Source organism: Micropterus salmoides, unplaced genomic scaffold (genome assembly GCF_014851395.1).
Source record: "Micropterus salmoides isolate LMB-PRFRI ecotype aquatic unplaced genomic scaffold, ASM1485139v1 Ms_hic_scaffold_2341, whole genome shotgun sequence".
Taxonomy (NCBI): domain Eukaryota; kingdom Metazoa; phylum Chordata; class Actinopteri; order Centrarchiformes; family Centrarchidae; genus Micropterus; species Micropterus salmoides.
In genome coordinates, this window is record NW_024041531.1 from 4469 (window position 1) to 29424 (window position 24956).

At 39.5% G+C, this 24956-nt stretch overlaps 2 protein-coding genes across 2 annotated transcripts; one reads left to right on the top strand and one right to left on the bottom strand.

Annotated features, from left to right (window-relative positions):
* The first annotated feature begins 13348 nt into the window (after window positions 1–13348).
* LOC119918671 (type I iodothyronine deiodinase-like) lies at window positions 13349–15924 on the top strand. Its single transcript, XM_038739407.1, has 4 exons — window positions 13349–13739; window positions 13824–13967; window positions 14480–14679; window positions 15061–15924. The coding sequence occupies exons 1-4, from the start codon at window positions 13403–13405 to the stop codon at window positions 15124–15126; spliced, it is 747 nt and encodes a 248-aa protein (XP_038595335.1). The 5' UTR covers window positions 13349–13402; the 3' UTR covers window positions 15127–15924.
* Window positions 15925–18552: 2628 nt separating this feature from the next.
* LOC119918670 (single-stranded DNA-binding protein 3-like) lies at window positions 18553–24781 on the bottom strand. Its single transcript, XM_038739405.1, has 14 exons — window positions 24714–24781; window positions 23551–23625; window positions 23258–23320; window positions 23101–23164; window positions 22924–22997; window positions 22639–22703; window positions 22502–22550; window positions 22198–22233; window positions 22014–22068; window positions 21857–21921; window positions 20643–20721; window positions 20391–20419; window positions 20186–20287; window positions 18553–19983 (listed from the first exon to the last, which is right to left on the bottom strand). The coding sequence occupies exons 1-14, from the start codon at window positions 24774–24776 to the stop codon at window positions 19954–19956; spliced, it is 849 nt and encodes a 282-aa protein (XP_038595333.1). The 5' UTR covers window positions 24777–24781; the 3' UTR covers window positions 18553–19953.
* Between the last annotated feature and the right edge of the window lie 175 nt (window positions 24782–24956).

Sequence of the window (24956 nt, forward strand, 5' to 3'; positions counted from 1 at the left end):
ATCACTGATCAGCATCCCAAGCTTCTCTCCCTCCCACTCTCTCTCTCTCTCTCTCTCTCTCTCTCTCTCTCTCTCTCTCTCTCTGATTGACACCCGATAGCGCCACTGCTCTGCAGGAGCCAGGAGCACCAATGAAGACTGTGTCCGTGTTTGTGTGGGAGGATAAGATCTGGATCAAGACGGCTGTGTTTGTAGCTCTGTGCTTGAATGTGAAGTTTGCGAGCTGCTGCGTGCGCGTATGCTATGATAGCATGTTGGCGTGTAGCCTGCAGCCTTTCAAAGCTCAATGTAAAAAATGTTATAACAGGTCATTCAACAACCGTGGTCTCCAAGTTTTGGTACAGTAGCCTACGTTATCGCACTGATAAAACCATATCAGCCATTGCTCTGCTTTGTTTCAAGCACAGTGCTATTTAATAAAATATCGCTCCAATTAAATGTTTTATGCCTCATCTATTAAAGGAAAAAAACAAGCAAGTAGGCTAGCCTATGCTATGAATAGTTCGTTTTGGACTTTCATAGGCTATAGCGATTTTATTAGCCAATGTAGCCTGTTCACTGAGTCAAAATGCAGCTGTTATCATTTCATTCTTATATTTATTAAATTAGTTTCCATCTCGTTTTAAATCATAGAGATGAGAAAATTGCTCGTGGTATAGCCTATATTTTTCAACACATTCCTCCTCAAAAAAACAGCATTTGCTGTTCTTTTGTTAGAGCTGCTTACATTATTTCAACAGCATGATTCGTTGAATTAATATTATCTGTCTGACTGATTCAACTATGTGTACGAACAAAAACAAACTACTGATCAAAACGATCACTTGGATATCTCTGTAATACTGGATTTAAAGTAGTACAAACCGGCTGTATTATAAAATAGGATAAAGAAAGTCTTCTAAATGTTCATAATCACGAGTTGAATCGTTCTTTCTTATGATACACCCAGTGTTTAGAGAAGTACAGCAATCGTTTTATGTGTAAAATGCTATTCTGTAGCGCCATCTCATGGCCTTGACGTAAAAGAAAAAATTCAAACTGGGTCAGAGTTGACACCGTCAGTAACAACACACTCGGGGTTATTAAGATGCAAATACAAGGCCGATTGCACAACCCGTCGAGTGAAAGTTTCTAAATGTAGTGGAAGAGGTGTGGCAGTATGTGTTTGCCTTTTCTTTCAATACAATCGGAGGTCTTTGCTGTAAAATGCGGAAATGCGCGACTCGAATAACTGGATCTGATGCTGCCTTTGCGTGCTGTTGGAAATATGAATGCATGTAGACCATTCAACATGATAAAGACAGAGAGCACGTGGGGTTTAAGCGGTGGATCCATGTTATTTTTGGCATGTAAATTACGTTAACGTAATGTTCGTCATGCTGTTTTGTTTTCATTAAAGAAGCATGTCCTACCTATATAGGCTATATCATTCATTTTGCTAGTTCAATTTGAGTTTGGTACCATAGACTGTTAAAAAAAAAAGACTAATATTAACTCTGACAACTACATTTTTTGTTCATTTTTGTCTTACCATCTGGTTGATTATTCTGGGTCTTTTAACAGCAACTATTGAATAACAAGCAGTGATCTGATGGATTTAGAGACCATATCCTGTAGTGTGGACATAACATGTTGACTGCCGCATATCATTTTAGTAGGCCAGTAAGCCTAGTACACACAGTTACACGGATTCTGTTGAGTTACTTTTACTTTTATGTATTGACTTTTTCTCACATACAAAGTTAAATTTATAAAATCCATTTCTTTACTACTATTTATCATTATATTTATGTTAATACTGTATTTTTTCCTGCTTGTTTGCTCTCCTCTACTTGTCACAACGGTAGGAAATAACTTTGGAGAAGTTAGGAGGTGAATATGGTCAGACTAGGGGCCCTGGGAAAAAATGAGCCATGGTGGAGTGGACCCCTGTTGATCCTCCCAGTTCTTTCCACTCTCTGTGCATTAAAATACACAAGTACCAGTCAAGTTGTGCACACATTCAAATACACATTATGTTGATAATATGAAACAATGACAATGTTTTGGCAGTTACCTGCTAGCAAGGAAAGGTGAAAGGTAAAAAGGTGAAAGTTAATTGATGTCATCTGCATAGTCTGTGCCCATTACAGATTAAGGGCATAGAAGAGTAGCTAAATACATGAGAAATGTGTAAAAAGAGACACACATTCATGGTCAAAATTGGTTCATGTTGACTTGTTTTTTTTCTGAGAATAAAACTGATTTAGCAAGCAAGACACAACCATCATGACCTGTGAAGCAGGTGTTCCAGAACCAAAAACACAAAATGTTTTGACATTTAACATTATATTAATACCCATAATTATTCACAGTCATTGGATACCTGCCAGATTTTATTTCATTAGTAGACGTTATAAGTTAATGCATTAGAAAGCAACAAAATATGTGACCCAATGTTAGCAAGCTAAAGGTAGTGCTAAATCAAAGTAATGCTTAGATTCAGCATTTGGCAAGAGAAGTGAGATACAAATGAAGCTCAATAGTCTCTGAAAGGTGTAACTTTAGTTCAATTAAGCAGTGTTGGGCAAGCTACTTGGAAAATGTAGTGAGCTAAGCTACTAGCTACTCTCCATTAAATGAAGCTTCACTACACAGAAGCTACCCCCCAGTGAAATGTAGCAAGCATCTAAAAAAAAAAAAATCTTTAAATTTTTTAATATTTTATAGTTAGGTATATATATAAATGCACTCACACACACAGTAAGCTATAGGACTAGTTTATATTGAACTAACTTCATTCCACAGTAGCAATAGAAGAAATACTAAACACCTGCTCCAAACAGTGTGTGTGTGTGTGTGTGTGTGTGTGTGTGTGTGTGTGTGTGCGCGAGAGAGAGAGAGCTAAATCAGACACACAGAAACTCTCCTACTTAGTGCCATATCATTGCAGTTAAATGTATTTCCTCATGCAATAAACAGAGAACCACTGTTGTTTGTATAAAGTAACTTAATTATCACATTATTATTAATTATATATTTATGTTTTTGTTTATATGTGAATTTGTGCTCTGGCAACATTGCAACCTAATCATTCATGGCAATGGGCGAGAAAGAGAAAGAGATAGAGAGATCTCATCAAGTTTCTGCCACTACATATCAAAGTTTCCTCCTCACTAGAGTAAGAGCTGTCCAGGCTGGACCCTGATCCTTCGCACAAGAGGTGGGACAATAACTATGACAATAGAAAGTGAACTCAATCGTGCGTGTCTTCATTCCCCTGCAGCAAAGTCGCAGACATCAGCCCAAGGATCGGTAGGTGATGTCACCGTCAAGCGGAAGCGATTCTGCCGTCCAGTGTGTGGCGATGGCGTCACGTACGGATCCTTCAGAAATGCTTGGGAAAATGTAGCGTGTGTGGAAGCTACCACGCTACTCGGTCAATAAAAGAGCTTCGTTACTGAAAAGCTATTTGATTTAGAAAATAGCGACGCTACCACCGAACTACTGAGAAATGTAGTTAAACTAGTGGCGGCGCGACTGCCCAATACTGCAATTAAGTAACTAATAACTTGCTTGCTGACACATGAGTTAACAGTTCTGATGGAATTAACCACTAATAACTTCTGCAGCGCGTGCCACCTGCACACGGACTCCCTCACATTAGCTCTGAGCTAGCATCAGTGCGGGGCGGGTAACGCTCATAGCTAAGCTAAATGTTCAATGTGGGTTTGTTTTTCAATATTTTTGCCTCTGTAGAATGGAGATAAACCAGACTTTTGACTAAGCATTTGACCACCATTTGACTTGTGTCTCTTGTATCTTACTTGAGTATTTATGCTACTTAATATAGGCTACTTAACAAAATAATAAATGCAACACTTTTGTTTTTGCCCCCATTCATCATGAGCTGAATTCAAAGATGTAAGACTTTGTCTATGTACACAAAAGGCTATTTCTCTTAAATATTATTATTATACAAATCTTTGTTAGTGAGCCCTTCTCCTTTGGCGAGATAATCCATCCACCTCACAGGCAATAGTATGAAGCTGCAGTACCGAAGGCTATGGAGGACCGATCCTGACACATTCAGAAATAAATAAATGCTCAATAAATAAATAAGCATCCGATTAAATACACAAAAAAATTAAGTAAATAAATAAATGTAGGTAGTAATTAAATTATACAAGGAGACATAAATGTATATATCTATTTTAATTACCTTATTTATTTATTGTCCGTTATAATCTTCAACTTAATTTATTAATTACTTCTTTTTTAAATGTATTCATTTATGTGTGTGTTTTAATATTTTTGTCTGTTTTATTCTTGCGTTGCATTTTTTACCCTATTTTCACCCATGGTATTTATTTCTGCCTGTCCTTTTTACATTTCTGTATGCATTTCTGCCTCATTATGCAAATGAGGAGGGGCTGTGTCTCAAGGGGTGAACTTCTCTCCTATTGGTGGACCAGTCAGACAGGAGAGCACTAGGCCTTCTCTGCCTGCAGACATCAACGAGCTGCTCCTCACACAGTCAGATGGCTTCATTCAGTGCGCTGAGGTGTTTAGCAGCTCTGTTTGAAGACAATACTACCAGCAATGTCTTCCTTCTCTTTTCATGTGGACGCTCTGACAGACAGTGTTTGCTGCATGCATGGACACAGAACTGCGGTATAGAGAGAAGCACACGGTCAGCTGGCTGCAGCTAAATCTGGAGTGCACTCGTATTCAATTCTGTATGGTAAATTCAGTTTTAACGGAGCAGAGCGAGCTGACAGGCAGAGTTAGAGACTTTTTCTGTCCGTTTCTCTCTTTAGAAAGACGCATGGTGCAGTCGGAGTCTTCTCTGAAGAGGGCAATGAAGTCTCAGTAGTACACGATGCGAGCACCACATACAACACAATTTATCAAATTACACAACGGATATACAGTATGAAAATAAGATTGATTGGATTATACTCACAGGAAGTATAAAACCTGTTACATGCGTCTATTAAAAGTAAAGTAACACAAAAATGTCAGGGAAATTACTTTACTTAGATTTAAGTACTGCAGTTGTACATTTGAAATACCTTCCTACCTTTCTGATAGGAAGCCTTCTTGAGGTGGTATAAAACATTTCTTCTCAAATTCTGATTTGAGTTGTGGACAACTATGACCACATGAATTAAAAAAAATTTAACATTTCACTGCCCAAGTCAGCTATAACACAAGTCTTGTTCATTAGACTACATGCTGTACAGTATTTGTGGACAGATTTTGTCCCAGGATTTATTATGCATTTCTTCTTCTTCGTTGCATGATTTAGAATAATAAGGTGAGAAATGGGTCTGTTCTGAGTTCATCCTGCACTGTAGCAGCTAATAAAGTCCATTTAATCCCAAAAACGCTTTTCTTTTAGGCAGGCTGGAGCAGAAAACAACTCACCTTTCTCAAGTTGTACAGTAATGTCACATGTGTATGAAGGTGGATCAAACAAGCTAATCTTAAATGTCAAAGTAGAGAGGAGCCTAGTAGGCCTATTTATTTTCATTCATTACACAATATGAATAAGCTATGCAGACAGTTGTAAAGAAAGAACATCTTTTTCTTCTGTTCTCTACTTGTTATAGTTACACAGTATTAGGGGTGTGGGCTGTATTAAAAGTATCCACTGTTCTCCCATGCTCTAACACACAGTAACGATGAAATGTTTGCTGTTCTCTCATTCTTCCTCTGTATGTACACATAAACAACAAGGCAGGGAAATATAAAAGGAATTTATTTTATTGTTTGGGGGTTATTTGTTGCTCTCCTTCTCCTCCTTCTTCTTTTCCTCTGAAGAATATGGTTATGTTCTCCGCATGCCTCCTCCTGTGTTTTCTGTGTGAGACATAGAAGTACAGTAACTAACGTTAGCCTTCATTAAATCATTTCGACTGGTTAAGTGCAGTAAAGTTAACTTTAAATTGACTTCACCACCACACATAAAACACGGCTTAATAGCAAACACATTTAACAGAAGCATAAAATTCTTCTTAATGGTAACTGTTAAGATTAGTTTATTTGTTAGTCACCACCACTAGCTCAAGAGCTTTAGCCTATATGATGTTAGGGCTACATAAATTCCCTGTGGGAGCATTTACCGTAAATAATCGAATAGGAGTGCACTCCAGATTTAGCTGCGGCTAATTGATGTGGCTCTCAGAAACAACAGCTCACTTTCCTGCAGTTCTGTGTCCCTATAAGTCGCTAATTGAAAACTCTGTAGGTGAGTGTCCAGGTGAAAAGAGAAGGAAGACATGGCTGGTAGTGTCTTCAAACAGAGCTGCTAAACACATCAGCGCACTGAAGGAAGCCATCTGACTGTGTGAGGAGCAGCTCGTTGATGTGTGCAGGCAGAGAAGGCCTGGAGCTCTCCTGTCTGACTGGTCCACCAATAGGAGAGAAGTTCACCCCTTGAGACACAGCCCCTCCTCATTTGCATAATGAGGCAGAAATGCATACAGAAATGTAAAAAGGACAGGCAGAAATAAATACCATGGGTGAAAATAAATAAGGTAGAAAAATACAAAGGAAGAATAAAACAGACAAAAATATTAAAACACACATAAATAAATACATTTAAATATAAGTAATTAATAAATAAAGTTGAAGATTATAACGGAGAATAAATAAATAAGGTAATTATTATAAAGGTGAATAAGTAAAGGTGCTAATTAAAATATATACATTTATGTCTCCTTGTATAATTTAATTACTACCTACATTTATTTATTTACTTTATTTTTTTGTGTATTTAATCGGATGCTTATTTATTTATTGAGCATTTATTTATTTCTGTATTTATTTCTGAATGTGTCAGGATCGGTCCTCCATAGAAGGCTACATCCCAGCAAGCAATAGCCGTCATTTCCCCATCTAGGTTTACTATAGATCTGATTTAGTCCGGCTATGAGTAACCCACTTCTAGCCGCAATAACTTTACATGTGGGTACATGACGTTTTTGCCAAAATAACTTGCAATGTGTATGATATTCCATCATTTAAGCAAGGTCTACAGTGATTTCAAAGTTTTTTGTTTCATTTATTTCACATGATTTAACGTTACGTGCAGCCTGTGCGTAGACACGATTTAGCTCGTAGACAGACCGGCTATTTGTAGCCCACTTTTAGTCAAAAATGATTAACAGTGGGGTTTTGCCCTGGCAGCACGTGAGATGGTTGATATCCCATTATTTTTGCAATGTCAATTAAATCAACAAGATATTAAGTGTCATTAAATTGACACTAAATGTCATGTTGAACTAAATCTGTAGCCACGAATTAGTTCTTATTTGGACAGGCTACGTGTAGTCGGCTTTAGCCCACCCGGCGATATGGAGGCAATCAGTGGTATAATATCAACTTGACTTGGCTGTAGCCCTGTTTCAGACCAAATAGGTTACATGTAGTTTTCACCCATGCAGCTGTTGAGGTGCATGACATCATATCATCAAATGCAAGTAAACGTTTGAAACATTTAAATTATCTTTATTTTCGCTGTAACGTTCACTACATTAACTTTCACTTTAATTTAAAACAAAATACAATTACTATTTTCAACCGCTACATAGCAGCTGTAGCCCTACTGACACATGACTACTAGCAACGCGAGACTTGATAGTTAGTATACATCAGGGACAGCCAGATCTCGCAATAAACATATCCGCCATTTTTAAACGAGGGATACGTTACGATTTCGGCCTTTCAACGAGCAACGGGCGAGAGTTTACTGCAAACACTGGAAGCAAAAAGACATTTACTTTGGTCTTGTAAGTATCTGTGTCTTTGTTTGACATGTCTTCATTATTTATCTAAACTATTTGTTAACGTGTAGGAACCGTGACATTTCAGCGGGTAACAATGTAGAGTAAGGCACGTTGTGGTAAGCTTAACATGCTGCATGCAAGTGTAACTTAACGTTACTCCATGATCCCCACGGGTTTCCCCTTAAAAACTCTATATTATCTGAATTCAGAAGGGGTGAACATAAAACATGTGCAGGCTTACCTATTATAATTTGTAATGAAAGCCACACATTAACGTTACTCACTAGATCATTATGATATGAAAAATGAGTTTGACTTGACACTAAATATTTATTGCAAATTATCCAGCATACAGTCAGCAAAGCACAATAAATATTCAGAACAGAACACTTACATTCACAGCACATAGCTCTCCCAAAAGAATAAAAGCAGCTTTCTCTGTTTGGTTGTTCTAATGCAACATGATGGCTAAAACATGTGTCCTGTTCAAGTATCTTTATATTTTCCATAGAGATAAATGGGTCAGTAATAAATACTTTTACATTAAAAAGAAAAAAACGTTATAAATGATTTTTTTAAACCTTCATTAGAATGATAATTAGAAATATACTGTATGTTTTCATTTAAAATCATTTGATAGTAGTCATGTCTTACGGGAAAACAGTGAACATAGTCAAATTATAATGTTTACTTATATTCATATTCTTACATATTCAACAGTTATGGATCCCATTTACCCAAGAGACCCATCTGATGTTCTTCCTGCATCAAGTAGAAGCTTATATGAAGATCTAGATTTGGATGTAGCCAACCAATTTATTTTATTATTTGTTTTTATTACCGCATGTTGTTAAAATTGTTTGTATTTTCATATATATATATGAACTGTTCTGTATTTATAATATTTTAGCAATAATTCCTTTTATATTTTCATCATGTTGTATTATCTTAAGTTGTCTACGTTGCAATCCTTTTTCTTAATAAAATCCTTATATTTAATTTGTTAGGACAGATAACCATTTGTGTTTTGTTTGAGTAAAAACAATCCTTTAGCCACAGTTCTGTTGTCTATTAGAGGTAGATATGTAGTCATTTAAAAGCTGTGTATTTGGTCTACTCTTGGGCTGTGGTTAGACGTCTATTAACTTTTCACTGACAGCCCAAATTCAACCTTGTTTTAGCCTAGACCTATTTTCACCATCTAATACATGTCTACAGCCGTTCAGTGGTGGTCTAATTGATGACTAGACTAGTTTTGGGCTATGGTTAGACGTCTACCAAACTTTCACTGACAGCCCAAATTCAGCCCTGTTTTAGCCTAGACGTCTGGGCTCTGTTTAGACGTCTTTTAACCGTGAAACTGCTTGCTGGGATGCTACTCCTCACAGGTGTGGCATATCAAGATGCCGATCAGACAGCATGGGTATTGCACAGGTGCGCCTTAGGCTGGCCACAATAAAAGGCCACTTGAAAATGGGCAATATTTGAGAGAAATAGGCCTTTTTGTAATCGAAACTGCCTACTATACTAGTAGTACTACTGATTTTGCACAAATGTAGTATGCAGTATGCAAACGCAGCAGACGAGTCCAGCAGCAACATGAGAGTAAAGATCCGCAGCTGTGAGACAGTTTAAATGTTCGTACCGCTGTTATTCGCTGTTATTGTGTCTTTACATTCTGAGTAATGTTATAACTTAAATCAAGAGATCTTATTGTTCCAATTTTGAAAACCGGAAACTAGCAAAGCCTGTCGTAGCATGCTGCAAAATAAATCTATTTAACAGTTTCATACTACATATTATACCTCATACAGTATGCAGTATACAGCTACATACTACGGTTGCCAGTAGTATGTTGTAGGCGGTTCCGAATACAGATCGAGTTCAGCTCATGATGAATGGGGGCAAAATCAAAAGTGTTGCATTTATTATTTTGTTCAGTACTTCTACTCCACTACATCTCAGAAGCAAATATTATACTTTTTATTCCACTACATTTTTCTGACAGCTTTAATTACTAGTTACTTTGTAGATTATACATTTTCAAACCTTTCCTGTCCATGTATGTGGTGATTTTGAATTTGGATCTTTCTGATAAACTGAATGAAGTGTTTATACTTATCTATACAAACTTTTAAACATGCATTGCTGTAGATTACACTACCCAACAGTATTCAAAATAGTTAAAATTAGCACAGTCCTACAGCAGTAAAATGCAACATCTATAAAAAAAAACGTTTTAACGTTTCCCCTGAAGTTGCCTAGAAAACAGAAATGTTACCTGAGCAATTTTATTTGCTGTAGGCTGTATTTAGGTGCTGATCAACTCCAAGGCCTGTCCTTGGAAATACAATGCCATTTTCCCCATACCGCGGTGAAGTTAGTTTTAAGTTGGATATTCGACAGACATTCACCCAGGATCCAGTGACGGCTTTTTAGTCAGTTCACCCAGTGACGGTTGTATAAGTGCGGTTAGCTCACCTCTGATGGCTCGCTTTTAACCAACGGGGGTTAGCTTAGGGACCGTCAATAAATTACAATTGTGAGAACAGTGTTATGGGAAAATCATTATTTATTTCAATAGCTTCCAAGTCATGTGACTTCAGGGACTTCAAACCAATGCCGAATTGTAGTACTGCACTAGGCAAATGAGACACACCCCTTAATATTTGATTTGAGTGCATTTTTTATTTTATATGAATATTTATTCATAATTTATGGAAAATAATGCCTTTTTTTTTTCAATAGCGTCCAAGTCATGTGACACAGGGACTTCAAACCAATGCTGAATTGTAGTACTGCACTAGGCAAATGAGACACACCCCTTCATATTTGATTTGAGTGCATATTCGAATTTATATTAATATTTATTCATAATTTATTGAAAAAAGTGCTGTTTTTTTTCAATAGCTTCCAAGTCATGTGACACTGCTGCTCTGCTCAATGCTGTGGAAGAAAATGACTGACTCTCCTGTAGTTGTACAAGAGGTGTGTAATATGTGTAACGGGTAGTAGTACAATTCGGCATTGGTTTTGAGTCCCTGAATCATTTGAAATGGAATCTATTGAAGAAAAAAATATAATAAATATTCATATAAAATAAAAAATGCACTCAAATCAAATATGAAGGGGTGTGTCTCATTTGCCCAGTGTAGTACTACAATTTGGCATTGGTTTGAAGTCCCTGTGTCACATGACTTGGAACAGGGACGTGCACAGGAATTTTGAAGGGCAGTTGCTCTGACCTGAAAAAAGGCACTAAACACAGTATCCAAAATGTATTAACAATATAAATGTCACCAAAATACATATGAGAAAAAGAGTTCCTTATATTATTGTTTATTGTTTTTTTTAATCATTATTATTTTTATTTTTTTTCCTTTTTTTTTTTATTTGAAAATAAATAATCTAGATTGAATTGACAGATGGGGAAAACTCGCTTCTAATAAAATATTAAATAAAAAAACGCTTAGATTTTGGAAAAAAATACAATCCTTTTTTAACCTTTTGGCTTCCCGTACATTCAGTTGCGCTTCTAGCTCGTATTCACTTCTGTTGGTACGTATCACGTATGGTAACTGGGCAAAACTACGCATGATTTGTTGTAGTATGATTGCATAAAGGAAGGAAACAGGAATTCCGGTAGGGAACAGAATCGACTGACGTGCAGGCAGCGCTGCAGCAGTGCAGCCACTTAAACAGAGTTTGCTCTTCCCCTGCTGAATGGAAGTGAATGAGGCTTTGCGATCGCGATTATTTTTTTATTTTATTTTTTTTTCTCGGAAGGGCAACTTGAGTCAGGAAAGGCAAACGGGCAGTTGCCCGGGCAACCAGAGCAACCCCCCTGTGCACGTCCCTGACTTGGAAGCTATTGAAATAAATAATGATTTTCCCATAACACTGTTCTCACAATTGTAATTTATTGACGGTCCCTAAGCTAACCCCCGTTGGTTAAAAGCGAGCCATCAGAGGTGAGCTAACCGCACTTATACAACCGTCACTGGGTGAACTGACTAAAAAGCCGTCACTGGATCCTGGGTGAATGTCTGTCGAATATCCAACTTAAAACTAACTTCACCGCGGGTTTCCACATTGCCACGGGACTGACAGGGTTCCATGTCTGTAGCCTGTTGGCTACTTATTCGGACTCAAAGTTTCTTAAAGAGAAAAGTAACGTCAAGACCGATGTCGTATTTGCTACTTGCGGAGTAACGTTACGAGCTCCCAAAGAGCCGAGTGAACGTTAACCGACGTGTTTATCAGATGCGTCGTCGTGCGATGGGCGGTTATCAAAGTTGCTCCAAACAGTCTGCGCTGTTATTGTCCCCCACCTGTTTTGCGTTATGTCCCGCCTTACAACGCTGTGATTGGCTAGCTCGTTACTTCGACGCGTCCTTTTGATTGGATAGCTCCACTGCTTTTCTTTCAGTCCCTTACGCCAGTGCGGTTCTCAAACCTTTTCACGTTAAGGACCCTAAACTGTCACAAATTAGACCACGGATCCCCATTTATAGCACTTTGTCACAGGGTCCCCTGTGTAATATGATTTTTGCTTTGAAATGTTTTATTACAGAAAGTATATGAAACCCACTACCGTAATAATTATACCTTATGTCATTGTTTTGCCTATAAATGAATAGTGAACATAAATTATTCCTCGTTTTGGCTGGGGACCCCCGGAACCTCCTCAACGACCCCGAACCCAGTTTGAGAATCACTGCCTTATACAGTCTAATCGTAAGTCCCACTAGACCCAACACTAGTGACACTACTGACGCTGAAGATAGTGTAATTATAAAACAAATATCAATATATTTTGAATATTAACTCGTTATGGCTAAATCAACATATCTACAGAAGGAATGCAACTCAGTTGAACTCTGTCTTGAACCATATGTTACCATCGAGAAAAACAAAAGGTAAGGGAACTGTTAACGTATTCTCCTCAAAACTATTAGCCTACCTTCAGTGTGGTAAATTATCAGATCTATCTTATTTCGCAATAAAGATTAGAGTTAAATCCTTTGTGCAACATTGCAATACAAGTTGCTTAGTAACACAATGAAATACAACAATAAAAAAATACGGTCAAATTAAACGGAAATATAAGGAAATAATAATATAGTAGCCTAAACAAACAATGTAGAACAGAGAGACCAGTGTACCCCAGTAGAAGAGGGTAGAATAAAATAAACTGGATTAAGGGAGTGCTAAGATAAAAAGGCAAATATAGTTATACCACAATTAGTACAACTGAAGTGATTGTTAGTGGATCTCACATGTTGCTTGTTGCAAATGTTAATTGGGATGAAATTAGACTGGAAACAAACTTGTGAAGATCTATTGGTTGATAAAAACTGATTTTGGGACAGGGTGACATAAGGCATGCCTTTCAGGACGGCATGCTTCTTAAAAGACTTACAGGAAAAAGGAGAAAATTAATCAAATAAGTCACAGGCGAGGGATCACCTAGAAACTCTATCATCCAGCGTCCAACTGCTAGCATCCAATCACAGGGACGCGTTGAAGAAACCAGAACTAGCCAATCACAGCACGGTAGGGCGGGACTCGCAAGACGGGGTTTTGCAGGGGACGCTGTGAAATTGTGAGTTCACCACCAAGGATCAAGCATGTTTTTGCAAAGACTGATGGTCTATTTATCGACAGTATGCCTGTTTTGCTATATGATAGGACTCACTCTTATAATCAGTATCATGCATTTTATTTCGCCAAGCCTCTACAAGAAGGCGATCCTCAGAATGGGTGAAAAGACGACCATGACCCAGAATCCCAACTTTAAGTATGAGGATTGGGGTCTGACATTTACCTCTATAAGCTTCCTTAAAACCGTGTCTCAGCACATGTGGCTGTCTCTCGGACAAGAGGCTTTTGAAGGAGGAGAGGCTCCGGACTCACCTGTTGTCAACATGGAGGGAAAGAAAACAAGTGTCTGCAAGTACTTGAAAGGTACGGTATCAGACTCAAGCTGTCCTGCTTTGGTGCAGTTTTATCGCTCTCTGCTGCTAAAGCTTGTAATTGTTTTCTCTGCAGACAACAGACCGCTGGTGTTGAGTTTTGGAAGCTGCACCTGACCCCCGTTTATCTACAAACTTGAGGAGTTCAAGCAACTCGTCAAGGACTTCAGCGATATAGCTGACTTTCTTGTGGTCTACATCGCCGAGGCACATTCAACAGGTGAGTGTCAGTTGTGGCAGGCGAAGTCATTATCATCATGACATGTACTGGTGGAGGAGAAACCATTGTTCCAAAATCTATGAGAGGAAGATGAAGACAGTAAGCAAGCAATGTTAATTAGCACTTTACTGAAATACTTAAAAGTGCACATTGGACAAAAATATAGGCTACTCTATAAAGCTTTTAAGATGAAAAGTACTTAGTTTTCCTTACCCTCAAATGTACAATACTTATCAGTACTTTACATACTAATGAGAAAAAAATGTTGTAGTGTGAATTTTGCATGATTACATCACTCAGTATGTAGTTAACACTAAAAGCAGAAAGTCTTCTTTTTACATATTTTACAAAAACTGTTCAATGTTCACCTTTATTACAACTGCTTTAACTGCTGATGCTGTAATGCACTTACGCAACACCCATAAAATAGGATTTATTATGCTCCTTAACATTGATGGCCTGCGGCTTTCAGTGTCATTCCAGTTAAATCACATTCTTTATCTCTGTGTCAGACGGTTGGGCTTTTACCAACAACTTTGACATCAACCAGCACCGGAGCCTGGAGGAGAGGCTGTCTGCAGCCCAGATCCTGGTTCAGAAGGAGCCCCTGTGTCCGGTGGTTGTGGATGAAATGAACAATGTCACTGCCATAAAGTATGGCGCTCTGCCCGAGAGGCTTTACATGCTGCAGGCTGGGAAAGTTGTCTACAAGGTGGGACCCGTGCACCACTGACACCAAAACAAATCCCTGTGCTTTCATTTTATGTGATCCTCTTTGCTCTTCTCATGCAATTGCGTGATCAGAAGTAATACCAGCATTGTGGGTGTAAAGGTCCCTGCATTATCTCTTCTCATGAAGAGATCGCGTGAGACGGATCAGTGGAAGAAACAGACAACAACACTCAAATTCTTGGCATGGAGCCAGGCTCACATTAGCCATGCCAGAAATGGGAAAATTACATGTTACCACATGGCAATTATATGTCTCTGGTGTCTTATGTTGGCATGATCTTTCTGATTCTAATGAAAGTGGTACAGAAAATGAAAATGTTATTATGATTTTTTAACTTTCCCCCCGCTCTGTGTTCCTAAGGGTTCGAGAGGGCCTTGGGGCTACAATCCACTGGAGGTGCGTTCGTTCCTGGAGAAAATGAAATAAGGACGGTGTCAAGCCATGCCAGATTTGCCATCTGACCAGTCTTAAATGAAGGGGGTCTCTGTTAAGTAGGGGATAGGGGTGTCAACATTGTAACCAACATATATTACTGATATAACACAATAATACCATTTGTTTTGTTTTTTTTTTAAATCAGACTCACATCAGTACACTGTCACATCAACACGCAGTTCTATAGCTGTTCTCTCTTACATCAACCTTTGCATGTGTGGAAATAGTACAAACCCTCTGAACCTGCACTAATGTTGCCTTCAGGCTCTGCTGTACTCCGAAAACCTATCTCAACTGTCAGTCTTTTGAGCTTGAACCCGCCTCTCAGTGTTTCTAAGTGACAGCTGCAGATAAAACCGTCGGCGTCTGTAGCCAGATGAAGCGAAACACAGAGAGACAGTCGTCATAATTCCAAACCGTAAGGTTTAAGTCAATGAAAGCACTTGTTTTCCCACTTCTCTTGCAGTTATCATTATGTATACCATCAGCATTGTAAACTCTATTAATCACCAAGGTTTCCTGTTGTTTATGAATGCTCCAAAGTGATTTCACAGGAGGCTGCTTTTCATGATGATTACAGTACAAACCTCTGGTAACTGTTATCTGATGAAAGATGACTTAAAAGTAGGCCTCCTCTGAATTATGTAGGAGCATTTATGATTTTCCGCATTTCATGCATAATACGCATCTTGTTAAACAATCTGCATATCTTTTTGACTGCTCTTATATCACAATGAAACATATTTTGAATGTTTGCATTATAGTATAATAAAGAATAACCTGAGAAGACTCTTGCATCAGGTTCTCAGTTAATATGCGACGTATGACCCAGTGCGTCGCAGTTTATCATGACACTGGTTACCAAATGTCAGTTTACTCCCATCTTCTATGGCAAGCCAGTGTAACTGGATGGGAATGAAAAAGCAAAATGTAATATGTATCACATTTTGTTCAGTTTTCACTGAAAAAACATGGTTGATCCAAGTTATTGCTCTCATAGTAAATTAAAATGAGAAGCACCAGAACTGTGAGCAAGCCATTGTTCGCCACACATCTGTAGTTGTACTGTTGCTTCTGAGTCGCTGTGACTCCCAATCTCTTTCTCTCCCAACCCATTTAGACAAAAATCTGATTGTCTACAAAGCTCCAGAGGTTTTCATTTTGACATCGTGTTTCTTCAGCGAAAAAGTTTTCAGGGCTTTCATGTTGAGGCACACTGCAGTCGTACACCATGCGATAATCCAGCTGTTGTTTACTGTCTTGTCTGGTAGTGATAAATGGTAAACGTACCGTATGTGGGTCATGAGAGTTCAATGAATCCAGTACGCATACATGTGAGCTGTGGAGAGTGGTATTCAAGCCCTGATGTAAGTTAATGTCTAATCTAATCTTTGCACATCCATTGATTTTCACTCCCAGATTGCATAAAAGGATATAACATGTTTGGAGAAAACCCAGTCTCACTACAAAACTAACCGCCAAGTTGTTCGATAATGTTACATAACAACTGAGTCAAATGTGAGTTTTGTGGCTTTTTCATCTGTTTTACTGAAAATATATGTAAGTGGTCACTGAGCACAAAATGGCGTATAATTATTATGATAATGGAAAATACTGTAGATGCAGCAGTCAGATTTTATTGCCCCTCAAGGTGAGAATAACTAGAATCCCGACTGTTAAACTAACTACTACTATACTGTTTGTCTCTTTTTGACATTTTTTCACTCTTCTCCTCCTCCTCCTCTCCACAAACAATAAATTAATATCCTGCTCATATAATTGGGTGCATTTTAACATGTTTTCCTGTAAAATTTGTCACAATCCACACAATAACAGAGAAGCCTTAGTGATAATGTGCACTTGGTATGTCTGATTAATGTAAAAATGAAAAGTAAGGGATGTTTTAATATATAAAGCACAATAGAACCCTGTGACTACTCAAATAAGACTCAGAAACTACAGGATGTAGTCTACTACTAGGAAATGGTAGTGAACAAAGCAGTTTTGTGTGGCCACAGCTTTCATAATATTCACTGTGTGGCTCTCAAGTTGGAGAGGAGGTTTGGCTGCTGCCCAGCCAGGCCACATCCTGTGGAGACGCGCCAGCAGCAGCTTAGCCTCGTTTCCTATTGTTAGACATGAACCAGAACACTGTCAGATCCTCACAACCCTGTGCCTTGGGAAGATTCACAGCAGAATCTTCACATGAAACTACAGTCAGCTTGTTTAGTATGTTGAGTTGTTTTTAGGTAGTGTAAATATTGTCTATGCCAGAGGTCTCTGCAAAGCAGGAGAGTCCACTGAAGCCCACCAGAGGGCAATGTGAAGCCATTTTTAATTCAACAGGAGAGAAACACACAAGAAACACATGAGGCTGTTTTTTCTTTTAGGATCCCAGACTTTGGAGTTACACATCTGACTGAGTTTAGATCATCTTCAAAATCAATTTGCCCACAAAAACAAAACAAAAAAATCTTTAATGCAATACCCTCAGTTGGTTTAAGCTACCTTTCTCATGGACAAATCCAAATAGCAAACCTTTTCCTCAGAGAGGGGCAACCAAGGGGGAAAGGCCGCATGGCAGGGTGACTTGACCCAATCCCAATCTCACCCCATGGATGGATCCTATTTACACCGTGTGAAAAGTTTCAGTGTATATTTTCTCATACTGGTCACGTTCCACATGTTGCTTGTGTAGAAATGAAGGCCTGAGGATATGCGGTGATGTTTTCAGGCGTTGTCATCCAATCAATGTACAGTGAGGAAGATCCCAACAAGGAGAGACACGGCTACAGTAAAGACACAGGTAAAGGAAACTCAGACTAGAGGTTCCCAACTTTTGTCCTTTGACCATTTAAAATAAAGTAGCATCAACCTGCGACCCCTCATCACAGATATTAGATGTCCACCAAAGGGAAAACTATTCAATTTTTCACGAAGTTTAGAAATGAGAAATTCTGATAAATTTGTTCTCATGTTACAGCATGTAGTGTGTTGCCCTGCCGACAAGTTTCCCTCGTGCTCCAGGATTTCCTCTTGCTGGTCTGGTAGTTGTGGACTACAGCACCCACTGGCTCCACCAGGCACAAAAATGAAGAGATCAGTGATCTTTTCATAACGGTGCATCTTGCCTGCGACAGGTTGTGTGAACATAATGTTAGCTGCTGACTGTTGGACAATTATACTTTTACAACCGTATTTTTTTTTTTAAATCACTATAAGTGCAAGCTTAAGTCGGATCCATCCTGGTCTTTCACATTACAAAGCAAGGCATGTTCTATGCATCAGTTCAATATTTGTATGTGTGTGTAACTTAAGTGTTCATTTAACATTACTTGTCATGTCCACAGCTTTGGTGGCATATTCCAAAGTCATTTACTCATTCAGGCAGAATAAAAAAGAACTCACACAGGTAGATAAGTTATTGTAAAATTATATTAACAAGCAATCTTTCCTCAATTTGAAATAAAAAAATATCAGCAAATAAAGGCAACATAGGACAGATGTGTATAATGCGTAATGTTCACAGGAAAAAGAAAAAGAAAAAAATTCTCATCACATTTACAAGACTGCCGCTAAGTTTATAATGATACCTACTAGAATCGGTTTAGAAAGCTTTGACTAACTCTGAATAACTGGGGCAATATATGTAGTCAAAGACTGTATCAAAATATAGAAAAAATGCGTGGGTGGGCAAGAAAGGGGTCAGGGCCAAGGGGGACGACCAATGATAAAGGAGGGAAGTAGGAACAACTAAAATGTATGAGATTAAAATGGGCAGCTCATTTATAGCCACTTCATCATAACCAACCAAACTGGAAATAACACAAGGCTACGACGATGAAGAGCACAAAGTGTTAAGCACAGACAGGTAAAGAGATATACACCACATCTTAAAGCAGGTGTCCACACAGAGAAGAGCAGCACTAGGTAGTATGTTGTACACAGATTTCTCAGCATTCATGCACTCGCTTCTTATGCTGACGTCTGGCTTCCCGTGACAGAGCGCAACAGCGACCAAGCTGTTTAAATTTTAACAGCAAAGAGTGTCGGATCGCATCACTGTCAACAATAACAGACTGAACTTGAAACGGGATCAATTTGACATTGTAAGAACCATCTGAGCACTTACATACCGTGAAAGGTCGTCACAATAAAAGCCGTATTTTTTCAAAGCCTTTCCCCCTTAACAAACCTCTTTAAATAGAAAGGTGGGCATTGGGAAGAATAGTACATGTTCCATAAAGGTGGCCACAGAGTAAAAGGCAAAATCTGAGTCCTGTGTCAACTGACTTTGGTGACACAGTATGCATGGCGATAAGTAAAATGACAAGACAAAGACTTTTCCAAGCTCACAATGCATATACACACTCTCCAGTGTTTTAAGTGACAAAAGCGGAGACATTTCCTGCACATCTTGCACCACAAAGCAATAATTAAAAAGTACAAGAGGTAAACTTCAACCATTTCTCACCCCTCATCGCTCTAGGGTTGAGGAGACTGAGAGGGTTTATGGGGGCTCTGCAAAGAACATAAAACGTGTCATGTATGCATTTTCAGTAGCTGGTTTTTTGTCACACTAGGATTTGTGATAAATGGAGAAATTGTCCTTCATTTTGAGAAAGGAGCAGTGGCCGCCAGCCATTTCGATTTTTCTCCGATCAGCATTCTGGCGTTAGTGTGGAACCAAAATGGCGCCTGTCCCTGATTGTGTGCTGATGTGTTTGGCCGTGTCCTATAGTGAGTTCAGATCCTCGGAATGATGGCAAATAATGTTGGGCAAGGTGGAGTTAAGGGGGGAGGGGGAGGGGGGGGGGGTCACACACTCATCGTCATGGTTGGAGAGTACTATGAAGAGACAGAGAAGAGAGGATTAAAACACACCTTTTCCCAACCGAGTTCTTCAGTCAGGGGTGTTAATGTGCTGCGACTGTGGCTTCACTCTATGGCCAACAGCACTCTACCTCTGGCCTCATCAAAGTAATATTACAGCCACCAACAGTCCAGTGATGTTAGCTCAGGATAGGAACTTCCAAGAAGGGAGACTTACGTTCTCGCTCTGAAAGGAGTGGAGGAAGTTTCCGCTCAGCTCCCCGTCATCCCTTGGGGTCCCAGGAGGATTGCTAATGCCACTTAAATTGTTTGGGGAATTCTGGAGACAAAGAGTGCAGTGTTTTTTTAAAAATGTATAACATTTCACTCCATTCAAGATTAAGCTCTAAATGCCCTCTGCATTGATTGGTTACAACATTTACCTTGTTCATTCCATCCATATCACCAGAGCCTAAAAAAAAGAAACAATATGAAAAACAATTTTTGGAGTCTCTGACCATAAGAAAGACATTTTTATGAAGTGGCTCTACCTGTAATACAATCTACTGTCCTCTACTGAAGTATCTTGTGACATTAGTGGACAAAAGTGTACTCTGAAATCATTTAATCTGCAAGAATGCAACCCGAACATTTCTGTGTTGTGTTAGCAAGTGTACTGTGGTGCGTGGTGTTACCTAGTGACCCGTTCATGTGGTGTGGTTCCATCCCAGCCATGGCTCCCAGGGGTCCGTCAGAGCCGGGGCCCATAGGGAACTGGTGGGGAAAAGAGACAGCATGGACTCACTAACCACATCTCCACAGCACAGTAGGCATCCAAATGGAAGCCCTCAGTTGCCAAGCTCTACAAGGTTCAACGTAAGTGACTAAAATAGCCAGGAAATCGGTTACTAAGCAGAACATTTACTACTGTGCACTTCAGTTCCTCTTGCAACGGAACAATCTTCTGTCTGATCATTTCAGCCCCATGACAGGGACTGAAATATTAGCCTATAGTATTAATTACACACAAACGGAACCAGTATCACAAATTCATGTGCTTTGTTTCTACAACAATTCTTGTCTGTACATTCCTGGTTGGATAGTGCAAATGTGCTTTGGTAAGGCCAGGGCACTAGTAAATTTGCTTTTTCCATGCAGACCAGATCTATCTTTGCACACAGAAATTAACTTGAGCTAAATAAACCATTTAATAAAGCATAAAAATGGAATAATTTAAGATCTTTATCTCCAGGTTCTAACCACTTTATCATCTGGTTGTCAAGAAATTTACTAATTTAGTTTGGGGAAAAAACACAACAACAAAAAAACAACTACTTTGTACTTCACAGTGGTGGAATAAATTCAAGAATATAATCTATTCCAACTCCAACAAGGACAATTTAAATTGCCCAGTGACATGCATGTATAGACCAGAGGTTGGAAAATCCTTACTATCCCACCAGCTGCCAGCGGTCAATAGACAAAAGAGCGTGTTGAGATGGTAGAGAGGTCAGGTGTAGTTAATGGTACCTGTTTTTCATAATTGCCAGTGAAGCTTACAACCCTCTGAATACCTCAGCTATTTAATTGTTGACCTCTGTAAACCACCTTTTACTAAGTAACCCCCATTATATTCACGGGGCTGACCCTGATTTTTAGGTGTGTCATTAAAACTGATTGCTTTGACACAGGACAACACTTATGTGGGTTGGGTTGGGTATAGTTTGTGGGCTTGGTGCAAAAGGGATACGAGTAATTAGGTAGTGAATGAGATACAACAAAACAATTCTAGAAAGGTGCTTTTTAGAGTGTTTTTAAATGCATGCTAACTGCAATAATGGTACTTCACTCAATGATCACAATATCTACACTTGATGCAGAATGAAAAGAACGCCGAACAGGAACTTACATTATTTCGGTTGCCAGGTCCAGTGTTGATCATGGTGTACAAATTGTCACCAGAGTTGTTTGAGTCTGGAAAAGGTGCGATCATATGTACAATTGGTACTGGATAGTGTGTGAAAAAAAGGTAATGATTAAATAGCTTAGGTCAGGGAAGCACTAACCTGCAGGGCTGGGCATGATGGGAGTTCCCGGGGGTCCCCCACCTCCAGAAGCGCCCTACAGAGAATACATCCAAAAATAAAGACATATTACAAACTGACATGTAAAAACTGTCTTTAAATTTTATTCCTCTAAGCTGAAATTCTACATGTACATGTAAGGGAAGATGCCAGGATCTGCTCTCACCCCATATGCACCAGGAGAGGGTGATGAGTAAGGCATCTGAAACCAAAAACACAAACATTACAGACCAGAAATGGATGAGTGCAAACCATTTCTATACTTCAAACTTTCATCATTCATCATTTAAAAATCCTAATACCATTATGGCTGTCTGTCCAACTGTCTGTGGAAACCTTGATACTTAATACTACAATTACATCCTAGACTAGAACCCTGGAACACATTAGACCTGGCAGCTCTGAGAGGGGATCAGACTGCAATCGGAACTGGTATTTTTCTGTGTGTGTGTTTGTACATCAGTACTCACAGAGTTGGCATTGTTGGGATTGGGCCAAGGCCGACCAGTCCCTGGGCCCCTAGACGGTCAGACCAATTGTAATTTTATTTAGATAATGCCTTAAGGTTGAAAAAATTTTTATTTTTAATAAATACAAAGAGGCTCACATGTTCACTCCTGGCATACCAGGACCCATGGTGTTGTGTGGAGGCCTCATCCCACCACCGAAGTTCTGAGAAGAAAACCACATATCAGAAAATTGTTTGTGAAAATTGATTTTTAAGGATTTAAGCCACAGGATAGGGTAATAAGAGAAAGATCCATGCAAACCACGATACGATATGATCATTAAGACCACAAAATAGCTTTGGTTTGGATTTACAAAACCTTTTTACAAATGTAAGTGACTAATGGGTCACCAAGGTAGGGGTGATATTATTCTTTGCGAGTACCTGAGGGCCAGGCCCCATGGGTCCCATGCCTCGTGGGCCGCTCATTCTTTGCATTGGCCCCAAGTTTGGATGTCCTGGAGGGGAAAAACATAATGTATTTGAAGAGAGAAACCCGGAAATTTTTTCTCTGCTGCACGTGCAGTATGTAATTTATAGCAATACAGTACTGAGTCACACCTTGTGGTCGTGTAGGGTCCATGTTCTGCAGCATGGGATGAGGACCCGGACCTCCACCTGGTGGCTACAGGGGATAAAACCCAAAAACCCACTGAAACTGCAGTTTTACATATATGTGCCATGTATTCTGCATCTGTGGTGTCTGTGTGAGCTCTACCTGGTTGCCCATCCTGATGGGGGGACCTCTTGGGCCTCCAGCAAAGCGAGGCGACATGAAGGACTACAACAGAAACATTGCTCCATGAGATCTCAATAAAAAGCGGCATCCATCTATCCAAATCTATTAGTACTCTAATTTCTTCAGAGCATGTTTGTGTGAATACTGAAAGCAGCATTAAGCATTAAGCTGAGACGAATGCCAAAGCATGAAGCATCAGCACTGAGAACCAGGCGTTCCCAAATGACCGCAGACAGCAACAGAGAAAAAGCGAGAAAGAGAGGGAGTGTTACCTGACTGTGAGGTCCCATCATACTGTTAGGGGGAGGAGGCTGAGGGTGAGGAGAGCCCTGGGGACCAGGAGGACCCTGTGGCATCGCACAAAATAAAGAGGCAAGGAGGAAGATAGGAGAGGGGAAGATGAGACGAAGAGAGAAAGAGGGAGCAAGAAACATAATTGACAAAAGAGGGGCACAGAGAGACAGGGTTACTGCAGGGCAGAGGACAGTTTGGAGTGCAAGAACCAAAGTGTGGTGCAAAATGTACAAAAATAAGATTTGAATGTACTGAATGTTGTAAAAGAGACTGAGCAGAAAAGAGCAAGCAAATGACTTAGCCTTGAATGAGAGAAAGAGACAGAGAGATGGAGAAGATGTGTGCTCTTTTGCCTGTCAGTCAAGACATTAAGAAGCCTGCTGCATGCAGCATGTTATCAGTGCTAATTTCCCTGAATTAACAGCGCCAATTAAGCTCTATGCAATTAGCTGTGTAACAACACTAAACACTGTGTCGCTAATGTTGCTGATCTGACAGAGTAAGGGATTTAATTGAGCCTCCTCCAATGGATTCTGGTATGGAAAGTATGAGTGTGTGTGCGTTCATGAATCAATGTCAAATGTCTTTCCTGATATTAACATGATCACATAATGAGTCACGCATTTGTGGCGTCTAGTACATAATAAGCTGGTGGATTTAAAGTGAATAGTTTGGTCTAGTGGAGGCACAGCAACATTGTAATTTTATGTCACCTTATAGAGCCAGTTCCACACAAGTGCCTTCCAAGAGTCTATCCTCATGAGATATTGATTTACAGTAGGTGCTGCACCTTTCGATTTCTCCATTAGGGAAAATGGCCAGGGCCACGCCTGCCTGTTTACAGCAAAGGAGGGGCCCGAGCAGACAGAACGTCTATGATGTTGACTACAAGAACAGTGAGCAGAGTGGAGCAAAACAAAAGACAAAAGCAGTACTGACACCAACGTGGAAACCTACAGCTTCATAAGATGAACAAACCCTGACAGCTTTTTACAACGTCGAGCCTGCAGAGGTGCCTAGGAAATGATCTCCGCTAATTAATTTGTCCATCCATGTAATTGATTATAAAGTGATTTATCAAGCGAAAATAGTAAATGTTGGGGTGGAACAGTTACAGATAAACGTCAGTGTGGCAATCTGCCTGGAAAAAGCCTGGCGGCATGGGTCCTCCTGGCATGCCTTCTCCAGGGGGCATCCCTCCCATCACAGGACTGGTGATGCGGCTGCACTCTAAGAAAATGAAGAGACAAAACGCAACTTTAAAATCTTTAAATGTGCTGCATGATAGGTTGACTAGTTGACAAAGTCCATGCATGGAACTTTAACACGCAGACACAACATTACCGCAGGAAGTATATTTTATCCATTCATGACTGAGGTTCTT